A 16,250-nucleotide genomic window follows, 5' to 3' on the forward strand; every position below is an offset into this window, starting at 1 on the left:
CTACCGTCGGACGTCTGTCGGTGTTTAAAAATTCGTTGTCGCGCCGCATCGTTTCCCTCTCTTCCCCGGCTAGCCTACTCTACGCGGTCATTTAGCCGACCCCGCGTTCGAGTTCGTTCGTTTACGATCGCGTGGGCGAAAACGGGGCCGGATTCGGATAAACCTAAACCCTATGTCTGTAAATAGGCAGCCACTCCTCTCCCCTGCCTCGAAAACCGCACCCCATCTAACCCAAGCGCAGCCAACCCCCTCCTCTCTCCTCCCCAGCGTCGGCGGCCCGCGCAGCCCATCCGAGGCCCGTCGGGCCCGAACCGCGTCCCCGCCCTCGGCAGGAGCGAAGCTCCCGAGCCCCGCAGCTCCTCCCGCTGCCCTTCTCCCGCGCGTGCCCGCGCCCTCGCCGGACAGCCATCCGAGCTCGCCGGAGCAGGCAATCCCACCGGCGCCGCCCTACCAGGCCGAGCCCCGCGCCTTGCTCCTTCTTCCTTCCTCTTCTGCTCTCCCTCTCTCACCTCTCGTTCTCTCTCCCCGCAGGTTCCAGGACACCGGCCGATCTCCTCGTCCGGGGCACCGCCTCGAGTCGCCACCGCCGGGAACGGAACCCCGGTGCCTGGATCCGCCCAAGGCCGTCGGGATCTGGTCTCCCTCGCCCTCACCCGCCGGCTCTGCTCCCTTCGCCGGCATTCGCCTCAGATGCGTCGTCGTTCCTGCCTGTCTCGGGAGGGAGACGAGGAACCGGTCGCGTTGACCGCCTCGCCGTGGCCCAGCAAGCGCCCCGGCCCAGCTCGTCCCACCGCTTCGCCCAGAGCGCTCCGCGCCAGCCCCGGCCCGGCTCCCCCGCGCGGCCCAGCTCCTCCCCGAGGCTCCTTCGGCCCAGCTCCCTCCTCCAGCACCTGACCGGGCCAGGCCCCAAGGTGAGCTCCCCCATTCAGCCGAAACTATTCCCCGCCCCAGGCGCTGTTTAGAATGTTGTGCATGCCCTTCGGCCCGCTAGTGATTCTTTAGGTTTAGGATTTATTTAATTCCAGAAAAATATACGTATATTAGATCGACCGTATCTTTTATTCCGTTAGTCGGATCGAGACGTGTAATATATGGTTTTGTGATAGTTTTGCGCGTAGAATATGAATTTAAAACATGCATATTTGTTTGACGTAGTTTGAGACGCCATATGCCTAGATTAACGTGTTGTCCCAATAGGTTTCGTCCCGTGTTTATTTTTCGCGCAAGACCGTATAGCCCGTATGCCGTAGAATAAATGTCCATGTTTTAGGAACCTCTTTTCCATGTATTTTAGAGTAGACGTTGGTATTTTTGCGTGTAGGAATTGCCGCTAGTTTATTTTCCCGTGTATAGGTTATTATCTCGCATTTACGTGTGACGTTATTTTTGCTGTGCAACCCCACATATTTTATATGTTTCTGGGGTAGAAAAATCCATGGCTTTTTTTGTGCAATTAGTTTTAGCTTTTGAGCAAGTTAGTTCGCGCGATATTTTGCCATGTTGCCCTCTTGTCTATTTCGTAGGATTTATTCCGTGCTTCGTTTGATCAAGTTGTCAACTAGAGAGTTGCCCTTTGATGTTTAGACTAGCCCGTGGTATTTTTAGTTGCAATAGCAATGCATGTTTAGGTGTGGTTTGATTGCCCTCAAGTTGCTAGAAATAGTGCTGATTTGGAGGTGCTGAAATATTTCTAAGTCTGGAATCTGTTATCTTTTTTGCTGTTTTGTTTTGCTTCTATCTTGTGATCTGTAGCTCTTTTGAGGTTGGTCCAATGGAGGAAGTTGTAGTCCTTGTGTTTCTCTAGCATGCTATAAATTTTCATGCCATTTGGAGTCATGTAGCTATAGGTTTTGCTGCTGTCAATATGGCTTCAGATCGAAAACTGCACTTCCATGAAGTGTTATTTTCACTGTCTGAAATAGTGTGTGAGATGTCATTTTGTGTCTTCTTTCCCTATTGATCCATGATGCCATGATAGTTGTTGTTAGTTTTTTGTAGTAGTGCTTCTTGCCCTCTTTCGTGTCATGCCTTGGTTGAGTATATTGGGTTTTTGTAGCTCGTAGTTGTCGGGTGTAGAAGATGCTATGTGGCTGATTTTGGCAGATTGTAGTGATTTCTTGTTTTGCTCGTAGTTTTTAAACCGTAGCTCCGATTTGATCGTGTCCTACATGAAACGTGCTTAGAATCTCGTGTAGTTTCATTTTATCTTGCTGGTTGTATGTTTTGAAGTGCTCGTGACCGTCGTTGCACACATATTGCATTCATGCCATCATATCTTGCGGTGCTTGTATCTTTTGATCCGTAGCTCCATTGGAGATGTTCTCTATGTGTAGATTTCTTTAAATGATGCGTAGGATCACGTGAACCTATTTGTTTTGCTGTTTAACAACTAATTAAATGTGTTAGTTCAGATCTGGACAGAATTGTAAATTAACACGTGGGGTCATTTCAGAGATGCTATATGTCGTTTCTGGCCTCATTTAAAATGCCTAGATAGGTAGTTTAATTTGTGCTTCACCCCGTGCCATGTTTAACCACATTTAATATTGCCTTGTACCTAATCGGGATAAAACTAAATAATAAACGTGGAGTTTCGTCGATAGGCAACTCGTTGCATATTGAACTTCACTTAATGTGTAGTGTTTGATTGTGTGATTTGTCATGACCGTGACTTGCATGTATTCAGCTGCTCATGCATCATATGTGTTGTGCATCGTGTGGTGAATATCGTGTGTTGATGCTTGTTTCCGGTTTTCCCCGTCTCGATAGAGTTCCGCAAGCGTGTCGGATGTGAGGACCCGTTCGACTACGTCGGTTCGTCTGCTTCACGGAGTCATTCTTCTTCCAAGCGGGATCTCAGGCAAGATGACCATTTCCCCAGATACCATTACTATCATTGCCATGCTAGTTTTATCGCTTCTATCGATTATGTCTCGTTGCCTACCACCTGTTAAATATCAGCCTCTCAACAATGCCATGAAAACCTTCAACCTGTTCAACCTAGCAAACCACTAATTGTCTATGTTACCGCTTGCTTAACCCTGTGTTAGCGTTGCTAGTTGCAGGTGTAGTTGCTTCCATGTGATAACATGGGTTCCTTGTTATATCACCATATTAATGCTATTTAATTTAATGCACCTATATACTTGGTAAACGGTGGAAGGCTCGGCCTTTCTAACCTGGTATTTTGTTCCACCTTTGCCCCCTTACTTTCGGCTACCGGTGTTATGTTCCATAATTGAGCGTCCCTAACACGATCAGGGTTGTTATGGGGACCCCCTTGATAATTCGTTTTAGATTAAAGCTGGTCTGGCAAGGCCCAACATTCGTTTTACATTTTCCCAACATAATAATTTTATAATACTGAAATGCATAGGGAGTTAGCGCTACCCGAGGAGTAATTTTACATAAACAGGGGGGCCAGTGCTGATGGTGTTGGTCCCAAACGGTCTGCCTGCGGGGCCACCGCGAGGAAACTCGAGGTTTGGCACTCGTAGCTAGTTCCACCCGTCGTGTCCTGAGAACAAGATACGCGGCTCCTATCGGGTACGTCGACACGTCGGGCGGCCTTGCTGGATTAGTTTTACCTTTGACGAGATATCTTGTGCATCGGGATTCCGGTGATGCTTTGGGTAATCTCAGAGTTGAGGTTTTCCACTAGGGAATCCGACGAGATCGCGAGCTTCGTGATTGAGGATTTCTATGCGGCTTGTGGTAATTTATGATGGACTAGTTGGAGCACCCCTGCATGGGTTAAATCTTTCGGAAAGTCGTGCCCGCGGTTATGTGGCAACGTGGAAACTTTGTTTAACACTGGTTCTAGATAACTTGAAGTTAACTTAATTAAAATATGCCAACTGTGTGCGTAACCGTGACGGTCTCTTTCGCGAGTTCTTACTCCGATCGAGGACACGGTGGGGTTATGTCTGACGTAGGTAGGTGTTCAGGATCATTCATTTGATCATCCGTAGTTTCCTTCCGCTATGCGTAGATCTTCCCTCTCTTATTTCTTGTACTCGTAAGTTAGACACCAAATATATGCTTAGCCGCTGCTGCAACCTCACCACTTAATCATATCTCGCCCATTAAGCTTTGCTAGTCTTGATACCTTTGGAAATGAGATTGCTGAGTCCCCTGTGACTCACAGGTTACTACAACACCAGTTGCAGGTACAGGTAAAGGTTACTCGATGCGAGCGCGTTGATTGTTCATTTGGAGTTGCTTCTTCTTCTTCTTCTTCTTCTTCTTCATCGATCTAGGATGGGTTCCAGGCCGGTAGCCTGGGATAGCAAGGATGGACGTCGTTCTTCTTTTCTCGTTTGTTTTCGTCCGTAGTCGGACCCTGCTCTTACTCTTGATGATTATGTATGTACTGATGTGACTCTGATGTAGCTTGTGGCGAGTGTAAGCCAATTCTATATATATATATATATATATATATATATATATATATATATATATATATCTTCTTTTCAGTACATGTATTTGTAACGATATCCATTCTTGCGACATGACGAGATGCGCTTCTATCCCTGACGAGGCCTTCGTGCCAAATTGAGGATAGGGTCGCATCTTGAACGTGACAAAGGGGCACGGGGAAGTCCTCGAACCGACGTAGGGGCGCAACGGCGAGCGGCGACAATGACTCGATGAAGCGCCCGCGGAGGACGACCCGCACGCGTGGCGGCACGGAGAGGCAAGGAAGGGTGGGGGCGCTCCAACGGCGGTGGGGGGAGGCAGGGAGAAGAGAGCCGATTTTACTCGGCTGCGGAGAGGGGTAAATATACTTCAATGGATAGGGAAGGAGCAAAAAATATACTCCACCAAGCCGTTTTGGGGATCGGTTAGGTTAAATTTAGTGGAGTAAAAAACCAAATATACTCCAATAAGTTGATATAGGGGATCGGTTAGAAATGTCCTAAGGAAGGATTTGGAGGTGAGATTTGTCTAAAGTGCAAATGCCGTTTGTGGGTTGTGAATGCTTTCAAGGCCCCATGCGTTTGCTTAAAACTGATCAACTATTAATGGATGAGACTGATCTTTTGCCTCTGTTTTTTGAAAAGAAAATAACATGACAAAGCCAAGAAGCTCATACACAAGCTGATATTAGAAACTCATAAAAAAAAAGTTGCACCATCATAACATAACATACATTCAAGTTCACAGAAACAGAGTGCTGCAGTACAAAGCAGCAGCAGATTTTTTCTTTCCTTTTGTTCCAACATCTCTTGTTTCATCAGAAAACCGTCTCTTCAATCACAAATCCAGAAGCTAGGCGTGCTCAACTTCTTGCTTAGGACCTTCCCGTTCCAGGACGCTACCAGCGCGCGAGCCAGCTCCAGCCTTAGTCACTGACGCCTGCAATCCCACAAGTGTATGGCACCGGTTAATAGTGCGCAAGACGGTATTAAACCTTGCCAGATGATGCATACAAACTATAGTGATGTACCAAGACTATGTCCAACTTACTTGGTACATATACAAGAAAAGAACACAAGGAACTGCAATGATCCATTGCGGACTGTTATATCAGCGTGGATAAGAAGTAAGGAAATGAAACCTGGTTTCTTACCAGATATGCTTCACCAAAAGCACACCCGCGTGTCCGTTGCATTTTTGGATGAGGACCTTTCTCGAAAGTTGCTTCTTCTGCCCTTTGATGCTTTCTGAGGTTGGAGATTTTCGAACTCACAACCTTACTTGCGCCTGCCCAAGAATTAATAATACTCTCAAGGATCACTGGATTAAATAGTAACTAACACCATGTCATAACATGCCTTGGCTCAACTTTTACAAGGACCAAAGGTGAAGAAAGAAGCTTGTGCACGAAAGAATCTCAACTTATTTCACTTTCATTACTCTCTTCTGACGAGGAGTATTTATTTTTATTCTTTTAAGCAGGACCTATATGTAGCGTTAAAAATGACTGCTTCAAGTATTGTTAAGTATAAACATGGAAAAAATTGCCCCTCCCATCCAAATTCAGCCCTGGAACTACCATGCACGTAACATAATATAAGCAAAACAACCATAACAGTTGACAGATACTTGATAGACAAAACAATGTCTTCGACATCGTTCAAAAGGTAATAATTTACAAAGGAACAAAGTGATAAAAAGACAGCACAAAGCAGCACAGCCAGTTCTATGACAGAACAAATGACACTACAACATATCAGTGATGCATGCATCTACTTGACTATACATTTGTTGTGGTCGCAACTAACAATATTAGGTATCAATTGAGCAGATTATTTTCACCCTGATACAGAAACAGCTGACACTGTTCAACAATTTACCTGCGTTTTTCAGTGCCAAGATCCCAGAGTTTTCAGCATGGCTTGTCAAATTCACAGTCTGTGAGACTGCAGCAAAAGGAGCACCTGCAATAAATTCAGCAATTAGAAATGCAGCAGGTACAGTACTTAGGTAGTGTAATGAACACCATCATGCATTACACCATCAAAGCATGATGGTGTTGTTGCATAAGACAGGTACAATGTGTGAGTGGACAAATAAAAGATTGGCAATGGAAAGCTTAAGGGGGGAAATGTTCCCCAATGTAGATACTAAAGACTAACTTCTGTAACTACGGGCAGACAATGTGCACAAGAACCAAACAATAAATCAATTATTAGTGTTGGGATCATCAATCGAACAATAAATTAGTAAGCGTTGCGATACAATGAAGACATGATAATGGTTACAGGCACATAGATTATAGACTGGAATTCATAAACAGATTTTTGGAACATAAGAACAACTGCATGCCATCAACAAAGAAAATATCATTATGGCGATGATGCATATTGGCCATGAGTACATTGGATACACTATGATAATGAAAAACAATAGCGATTAACTAACAAGGTAGAAGTTTGTCAAAGTTTGAAAAAAATATTGCATGCAATTGTCACAGTTGAGATACCGGATATTTTAGCAGGAAATGTCAATGTGGACATAGTCTGCGAAACTGGAGCACCTGCAACAGATCCAGCAGTTAGCAAAGGCAGCAGGTAAACATGTATTGATAAAGGGCAAAAAAATAACACGAGCTTATGGTAAGTGTTATTAAGAATTATAATGTAGCTAAAACAGAAAGAAAGAGAAGCAATCCGTTAAAAAATGATAGATTGAAAAACTCAAGGGGAAAAACTTTCCACTGCAGATCGTTTAAAGTAGATGCTATAGTCAGGGGCAAACAATGTACATAAGAATGAGAAGGTAAGTACTGGAACAAACTGTAGCACGACATGGTTTTACATGGTAATAGGCACTGGCGGAGCCACGGCAAGGCCAAATGGGCCGTGGCCCGCCCAGCGCTGAGGCAAAAATACATATATGCGTAGCCCACAACGCAGCAGAAAACAAAACACCACGCATCAACCCAGCAGATCGGCCACTCGTTTCTGAAAAAAATAACACGCAGCAGTCAGCCCGGAGCAGACGCCCACCATCGCCCCGCATAGGTCACAGCAGCAGCCGCCCACGACACACCACGCACATCAGCCACTTCCCAGGCCCCAGCCAGTCGGCCGATCCACGAGGCCACGACCCACGCAGAGTAGTCTGAATCCCTGTAAGCTGGCTCACAGGTAACAATCTCTTTGAATCATCCCATAAATTCCACTGAGATCATCATCTATTCGTGTGGTTATATAAATAATTCACTGAAGAGCTGTTGTTTACATTCTACGCAAAGGGATTCTTAAAGATTTTAAACGGATAAAGGGTTGAAACATGATTTGTTGTATGTGACTCAATATCTAATGTCTCCAAGGTCATCCTCTAATGGCTAACTAAAATAGTCTAATAGTGAAACTGTATTTTGGTTTGAACTAAAACCATGACACTTTTTTTGGCATCGGAGGGAGTAATAGCTTACTATATATCAGCTCATTTGATCATGTAAAAAATGGAACATAAGGTACTCATTAATGCCAAAATTTTGTTTTTGTTTGTGTGTGTTGTTCTTAATCTTGGCCCGCCCAACAATTTGTTTGTAGCTCCGCCACTGGTAATAGGCACACAGCACAGACACGGCTTGGTATTATACATTGTGAGGCCCATGTGAACTGTCAAGTAAAACTAAGTGCCTTAAATTATAATGTGCTTCCTCTACGACATTGGACAATATAAAAAACGAGAACGTCGGCTATTATCTGTCACATATAAGATATATTTACGAATTCCAAAAACACACCTCCTCACTATTGTGGCTAGTCTCAACTAGGTTATGGCCATTAGTACCTCAGCAAATTGTTGGACATCTCAACCACTGCATATTATCACTAAATCAAATACTCCCTCCGTTCACTATTATTAGATGTTATAGATATTTCAATATGGAGTGCATACGGACTGACATGAGTGAACAAACACACTATAACATGTCTACATACACCCCAGTTAGAAAAAAGTTAAAAACATCTTCTAATAGTGAACGGAGGGGGTATTATCATAAATAATGAATATAGAAGTATAGCCCCTTGATGCATACATTTGGTGATTTCTAACAGCAAACATTTTCAGGCAGGTGTGGACTCAGGAGTCAGCACTTGTATTGCTAACTTTTATTGGTTCATGACAAACTGATCTTAATTAACATGTACTCCCTCCGTCCCATAATATAAGGTGTTTTTTGACACTACACTAGTGTCAAAAAAGGTCCTATATTATGGGACGGAGGGAGTATGTGTGAATGTGTCATAGGTTGTTGGTCGTAGGTGTCAACTGATCCTGCTGCTATATTGTAAGGTATGCCCCCGAGATGATGGAGGTTCATCTTGGTTGGGGAATGAACAAGGGTGGTCGCCAACATACCTGCATTTGTCAATGAAGAGGTCCCAGACCCAGAGTTTTTAGTAAGATCTGTCGAGGTATTCGACATGGTGTGCAAGGCTGTAGGACCAGGAACACCTTCAACCAGTTAAACAGTTAAAAATGGCAGCGAGCAGTCAAGCACTGATAAAATGCAAACAACAACATCAAGACAGACAGAGACTGCAGTTCTGAATTATGTGCACATCAAACAAACAAAGAATGCAGAGCAACCAGCGAAAGAATGACCGATTTGAAAAATCAAAGGACAACGTTTTTTTACTACAGATACTTCAAAGGTAACTTCTACAAGTAAAGAGTTGGTAATTTGCATAAGAACGAAACAATTGGCTGAGGTACTAATGACCATAACCTAGTGGAGCACTTTAAAAGCAACAAACAATCAAAAAAATGACTGAAAGATGATACTAATAAAATTCGTGAAGCAAGAACAAAGACCTGGTCCAAACATGCAAATGAGGCATGTGCACATAACTAACAGGGCTACAGTCTCCAAATCATTAGCTAAAATTGTGAAACTGAAAGAGAAGGAACCACTAAAATTGGTATGGAAAAATGATGTGCAAACATAGCCCAAAAGGATTAACAAATTAGATGGGTAGTGGAGACCCCATGTAATAAGGCGGGACAATGACAAATGAGATGGGTGAGCTAAGGTTACCTTCCTTCCCACTTGAATGAAGTTCCAGACCAGCTTGCAAACTTTCATCTGAAGATGACACAAGTTGAACAGTTTATATGTATATACATGATCCAAGATATTTTTCAAAAGAGTGAACCAGTAAAATCAAAGGGCCTCATAGCTTGCTGCCAAGTGCCAAATACGTATATCTGAATTGACACTAAGTCGAGCACAGCAATAGATGTGTAAAGTGCAAAGTAAATAAGATAAGGACACAAGGGCAGAGACTAGTTTTACCAATAAGATCTACGAACCACTTCCTTGTCTTGTCTGTCAATCCTGCCACCAAAAGCAGTAACGATGGCATTTAGCATCACATATATAGAATCTACAAGGAAGTATATTGCTTAATCATAAGATGCTTGTAAATAGGACACTGTACCACTGTTTAACTCGTAACTGCGAGTCGACGAAGGCAGACTGCAAAACATGGAACATGTGCTGAGTTGGTCAAGAAAGAGCCATTAAGAGCAGAACCGAGAGACGCCTTAAATTCGCCATGCTTTTTTAGGACGCCTCAAGAGGGGCAGGGGGTTCAAAATTCGCCATGTTCCAAGATCATATTTTTACCTCTTTTTGGTCCTAAGGTAGATCTTGGCGAGAGTTTTAGGTGCTGGCGGGTCTTGTTCCTTCACGTGACGCCTCCGACGGTACCTAGGCAAACAAGATTGCAGGGAAATCAATGTGAGACTTTATATTTTTATGGTATCAAAGTTACTGTAGTTGATACAATGAAATTGGTAGGCGTGACGCCTCTGACGGGACCTGGCCAAGCAAGATTGCAGGGCAATCACAATGAGTTACAGTGAATTCGACAGGCTAATTTTACACATTTCCTTGAACGGAATACATCAAGTGAACATGGGCGACCAAACTGATGGAGTATGGAGCCGGAATCACCTGAATCCGATGGGAAGCACATCGTGGGGCATCATCGGGCCACCCGGCAACAGGGCCAGGTTTCTCAACTCTGGAGCCTTATAAGCCAAGTGTTGGACGATTTGAGACGCCTTGCAACGAACGCGGTCCCAGTCCAGCGACGATCTTCTTGCACGAATCGACAGACAGACATCAAGTGAAGAGACAGATCATATTAAAGTTGAGAGGTAGTAGTAATTAAAGAGGGGAATTTTGGGTAGTAACTGAAGATAGCTTGAAAATTGCAGGAATGGACAGACAGACAGACAGACGCGGAGAATAGCAGTACCTGACTTGCTCCGAATGGAGAATGGAGAGGACGATGGAGCGGATCCTCATGCAGTCGAGGGAGACGGAGTCGTCGTGCTTGAGGTACCGTGTGTTGTACTTGTGGTTGAAGTACTTGAGGTTGCGGTCAGGCACGCCGGCGACCATGCTGGCGAAGGCGGCGTGGTGCATGAGGAAGTGGAGGAGCACCTGTGCCTCGTCGCTCTGCGGATCCGTGACCGGGCGCAGGAAGCGGGAGACGTAGGCGATGGCGTCGTCCCAGAGGCCCTGCTGCACCAGCTGCGACAGGTGGATGACGCTCATGTACGCGTCCGTCTCGTTGAGCAGCCTGCGAGTGATTCATTGGCCAATGGCGGCCGCCGTTGAGCGAGCGAAGCAGTTTAAGTGGACGGAGGGGGATGCGCACGTACGTACCCTCGCAGGGCGTCGCGGAAGCCGTGGAGACAGAGGTAGGTGGCGAGCCGGCGGTGGCGGCACCGGCGCACGCAGCCGTAGTCCACGGGGCCGACGGACTCGCCCGAGTCGCCCACCCAATCGGGGATGACATCGACGGAGCTCCCCATGGATCGATCACGGCGCCGGCGAGGTTGACAGGACAGCGGCGGGCTGGGGATTTGGGGGCACAGGATTTGTTTGTTTGTTTTGGAAGAGGAAGGGGGGGAATATGTAGGGGAGCCAGCCTCGTCACCGGAACCCACCCAGCCCCAACGCCACCACCCCACCCCACCCCACCCCGCCCCGCCCAAGCCCCTGTGCAATTGTTTTTGAAAACGTCCCTCTATTTTTTCGAAAACGTCCACCTCACCCCACCCAACCCAGGTGGTGGCCAGGTCCCCTATGCCAATTTTTGAAAACGCCCCTCTTTCTTTCTTCCGTTGATGAGGCTAGGATATCAGCACCGAATCCTAACTCGGGCTATTTGTATGTGCCTAACCTTTTTTATAAAATAATTATTAAGATATTACATTGTTAAATGATAATATTTTTTATTTGAATTAGTTTGAAAGTATTCAAGTTGATTTAAGTTCGAAGGAGATGAGAGCTGGTACTCCATCGTGTTCGAATAGCTAGAAAAATATCCGCCAAAATATGTCTTTCGGATTCTAAATATGTAACTTTATTTATGGCGTGTACATGATCTCTCTTTTCACCGATTGTTAAAAAGGAGGAGATTGAAAGCACATATGCTTTCTTGATGGTTTTGATAATTCATGGTAACATACATTTTTTCTTGAATTAATACTTTTACCTAGTTTATTTTAGATAAAGTTCACACACAGGATTGATTAAGGATTGTGAGGAGACCCCTTAGATGCAAGGAACATCTATTGACAACAAGCTTCAAGACTCTACATTACATTTTGTGAGAAATCACATTTGAGTTCATAGAAAAGCCAATACTATTAAAAAGGGATGAGGTATCTATGATGGTCAGGTTGCTCAGGTGCTTAGAGTTAGCCACCAAAAACCCTCATGAAATTCTCCCACAAAAATACTGTGTCCAAACCCTAACACTCAAATTCGGTGCCACTGATACGTTCCAAACGTATCTATAATTTATGTTTGTTCCATGATCTTCTGGGTGACATTGTTATATGTTTGCTACACTTTTATATCATTTTACACATATTTGGACTAACCTACTAACTCAGTGCACCCAGTGCCGGTTTCTGTCTGCTGATGTCTATTTTGCAGGGGCTTTTACCCAATTTTCCGAAGCCCAAAAAATTCCAGGAAAAATATATAAAAAATCAGCGTAACGGAAGCTTCCGGATCACCGAAGATGGACCACAGGGGGGCCAGGGGCCGTCCAGGCGACCTGCTGGCGCGGGTCGCGCCAGGAGGCTGCCTGGGTGGGGCCCACCTCCTCTGGTGCCCTCCTTTCTCCTATATTTACTCCTACGCGAGGAAACCCTTCCACAACTTCCAAAATCGCGAATTTCTCCATCTTTCCGCCGCCGCAGCGCTTCCGAGATCGGGAGCATCAGGAGACCTCTTCCCGACACCCTGTCGGAGGGAGGATTGACCTCCGGGAGCTTCTCCATCGTCATGGACGCTTCTCAGACGTGACGTGAGTAGTCCTCCTTGGACCATGAGTCCATGACCAGTAGCTATGCGATGTCTTCTCTCCAATCTTGTGCTTCAATGGTTAGTCCTTGTGAGTTGCCCTACATGATCAAGTCATCTATGTAATCTCTTGTTATTGCTATGCTTGGTTTGTTGGGATCCGATGGATTATGAGATTATGTTTAGATTGTTATGAGTTATATAGTTGATTATCCTTTTATATTATGTTCCTTAGTGATTCATGCATGTTCTCCGTTGCTATTTATTGCTTTGGTCGAGTAGTAGATTGTAACTTCAAGAGGGAGCATTATGCATGATTGTGGGTTCATGCCCCTCAATGTCTAGCTTGAGTGACAGAAACATGAGACTAGGGGATGTGTTGTTGCCACCAGGGAGAAAACAACGGTGCTTGTGACCACGGTTGCAAGGATTGTTTACCTTACGCGTAGTTCGTTAATGCAGTTGTCCGTTGCTTTGAGTTTACACTTTGGGTGGGGCTCGCAACTTAATACCAGAGAGATGTTTTGGATAGATATCTCAAGGTGAATGATTAGTAAGTAGATGCTGATGAATAAATGGTCTACTTGTCTTGGCGTACTGCCCATTACTATTGAACCTCTAACTATCAAGTAGCATAATTAGCATTGCGGTGCGTTCATAATTCTGTCAATTGCCCAATTGTGATTTGTTTACCCCAAGCATAGTTGTTTATCGTCTTTTGGGAGAGAGACATCACTAGTGAACACCATGTGACTCCGGTCCATATCACCATCATTGTTTACACCTCCATCATTTACCGCTTGCATTTACTTTTCCGTTGCAATCACTATTACTTTTCCCCGCTTGTGTTTTGATGCTTTGCAAACTACAAGGCCGGAGAGATTGACAACCTCTATGTACTCGTTGGGAGCAAAGTTATTTGTTGTGTGTGCAGGTCCACGTCTTCTGCTAACCAGGACAGGAGACACCTACTTGTTGGTCCTAGGAGTCCTCCTGGTTTGATAAACCTTACAGTCTCTGTGTGAGGGAAAACTTGTTGTTGACTACATCTCAACCTTCCACTTGGGGTAACCAACGAGGTGCGAGAAGTATATACATCATCTCGTCATCAGCCACCAATATTTTCCATTCAGCCCTACTGAGTTTCTTCCCGCACAGATCGTATGCCAAACCCAAAGGTCTCGGTGACACCAGGTTTGATTTCGGTGCAACCGAAATCAATGACCAACTTTATGTTGTCCCATTTCTAAGAATCTAAATTTCTGAGTTTTAGGAATTGGTGACACTAAAATTGGTAACCGCCTAGGCCGGCCAAAATCGGACCCATCGAGATTTATATTCAGTCTCACCGAAAAGCCAAAAGTTGCCACATTTTGCGCTAGTCGGTGCAACCGAGTTTTTGCTTCGGTTTCACTGAGTTGGACAATAATGTCGTAATGGTTCGATTTTTAGAGATGCCTATATATACCCCTTCACCTGCCTCTCACTCAGAGAGGAAGCGCTCAGGATGAACCAACACTTGCCCCATCAATTTTCTAAGAGAGAACCACCTACGCATGTGTTGTGATCAAGATATTGTTGGGTTCTATCGTAGGAGCATCGCATGCGAATTAAAAAAATTCCTACGCGCACAACATCCAAGAACATGCCATGGAGATGGATCACAAATCGTTACCACTAGACGCGCAGTGCCGTGCAGCGGAAGTAGAGTTGGGGCAGTGTGTCCGCGTTGTCTGTATACTCCTTGTTTGATCTTCTTCGAACACCCGGTCGTCGGATCCTCTCCCTCGAACAGTCGGTCTCCGGATCCCATGTACAAGTTCGTCGGAGCGGTGCAAGTGCACCGCCTCTAATGGTATCCGCCCGTGCTGGAGGAACACCGTGTGGTGGACTGCTAGGTCTGGTTCACACGGTCGGAGGCGGCGAGTGGAGGTGGCTAGTTGAAACACATGCAAAGCCCTAATGATAGCACCGAAGCGATCAATTGAATAAGTGTGCCACACCTCCACTATATATATGCATCCGGGGTGGTCTCAACTCTTGGGCCTCGCACGAATCCTAAGGCCCACGTATTCCTTCCCTTAAGCGTGTGTAAAAATCCTAAGGTCTCAACTCTTGGGGTGGTCTCAACTCTGCGGGCAGGAGGCGCGGGGTGCACGAGAGCACGGGAGGCGGCGGTTTCGGGCCCGGCGGCGTGAGGAGGAGGTGGGACGAGGCTGCGGGAGGATTAGGGTTTCGGGGTTGGCACGGTTTTCGAGGCAGGGAAGAGGGGTTGTCTAAAAATTATGGTGGAGGGGTATTTATAGAGAAAAGAGGCGCTCGGTTAACCGGAATCGCGTTCCGGATCCAATCGTGCGGTCGGATTCGGACGATTCCGCACGCGGGAATGGGTGCGTGGCCGTGTAGGGTGGTTTACCGGAGATGAGAGGGAGAACGGGCGGCGCGGCAACAATTTTTAAAACACCGACAAACGTCCGACGGTAGACCGAATACGGTGCCGCCACGGTCGACCGTCCGGGTACCGGACGAACTCCGATCGCGACGAAATTCGACAGGCGACCTAGCTAGAATCAATTACGACCGCATGCCAAGTTTCACCTCGATCAGAGAAAGTTTTACGCACACTTTTAAAACAGGGTTTCGAACGATGCCGCGGGCGCGTGCGAGTGCGGTCGGGCTCAGAACGGACAACGACGAGAACCGGCAACTAACAACGGATGCAAGTTTTGAAAACGGGCGGCAATGGAGACGCCGATGCAATGCTGATGATGCGCATGATGCGATGATGATGCGACAAATAAAAATAAACACACGACGAAAACGGAAAGAGAGGGGAATCTTCGGGAACGTCGGCATCGGGCTGTCACAATCTATGCAGTTGATGGATGTAGTGACAACATACTTATATGGGTCACTCAAATCGGATATATATATATGAAAGTCCCTGAAGGACTTAAAATGCCGAATCCAAAAGCAAATCGCAACGCATATTGTGTAAAATTACAGAAGTCACTATATGGCTTAAAACAGTCGGGTAGAATGTGGTATAACCGACTACGTGAGTTCCTTATTCAGAAAGGCTACTCAAATAATGATGATTTCCCTTGTGTATTTATAAAGAAGTCCTCAAATGGATTTTGCATCATCTCAGTGTACGTTGATGATCTCAATATCAATGGAAGTACACCTCATATCGAAGAAGCACGCAATCATCTAATGGCGGAATTTGAGATAAAGGATTTGAAAAAAAACAAATTTTGCTTAGGCTTACAGCTTGAGCACCTTCCCTCAGGAATTTTAGTATACCAACCTGCTTATATTCAAAATATTTTGGAAAATTTTAATATGGATAAATCATATCCAACCAAAACACCCATGGTTGTCAGATCCCTTGATATGAACAAAGATCCTTTTAGACCTCGGGATGATGAAGATGAGATATTGGGACCTGAGT

General features: G+C 45.4%; 1 protein-coding gene across 5 annotated transcripts; it reads right to left on the reverse strand.

Moving 5' to 3' along the window:
• Window positions 1–5,084: 5,084 nt before the first annotated feature.
• LOC123449840 lies at window positions 5,085–11,392 on the reverse strand. Of its 5 annotated transcripts, none has more exons than XM_045127185.1 (12): window positions 11,144–11,390; window positions 10,731–11,057; window positions 10,424–10,567; window positions 10,094–10,177; window positions 9,906–9,964; window positions 9,761–9,802; window positions 9,503–9,550; window positions 8,824–8,901; window positions 6,929–6,982; window positions 6,300–6,383; window positions 5,573–5,706; window positions 5,085–5,358 (listed from the first exon to the last, which is right to left on the reverse strand). In XM_045127185.1, exons 1-12 carry the CDS (start codon window positions 11,290–11,292, stop codon window positions 5,272–5,274), a joined length of 1,290 nt encoding a protein of 429 aa, XP_044983120.1. In that variant the 5' UTR covers window positions 11,293–11,390; the 3' UTR covers window positions 5,085–5,271. The 5 variants fall into 5 exon arrangements, with proteins under 5 accessions (XP_044983120.1, XP_044983121.1, XP_044983119.1 ...); XM_045127186.1 differs by having other exon boundaries at window positions 8,824–8,919; window positions 9,906–9,943; window positions 11,144–11,389; XM_045127184.1 differs by having other exon boundaries at window positions 8,824–8,919; window positions 11,144–11,389.
• Window positions 11,393–16,250: the final 4,858 nt, after the last annotated feature.

Source organism: Hordeum vulgare, chromosome 4H (genome assembly GCF_904849725.1).
Source record: "Hordeum vulgare subsp. vulgare chromosome 4H, MorexV3_pseudomolecules_assembly, whole genome shotgun sequence".
Taxonomy (NCBI): Eukaryota; Viridiplantae; Streptophyta; class Magnoliopsida; order Poales; family Poaceae; genus Hordeum; species Hordeum vulgare.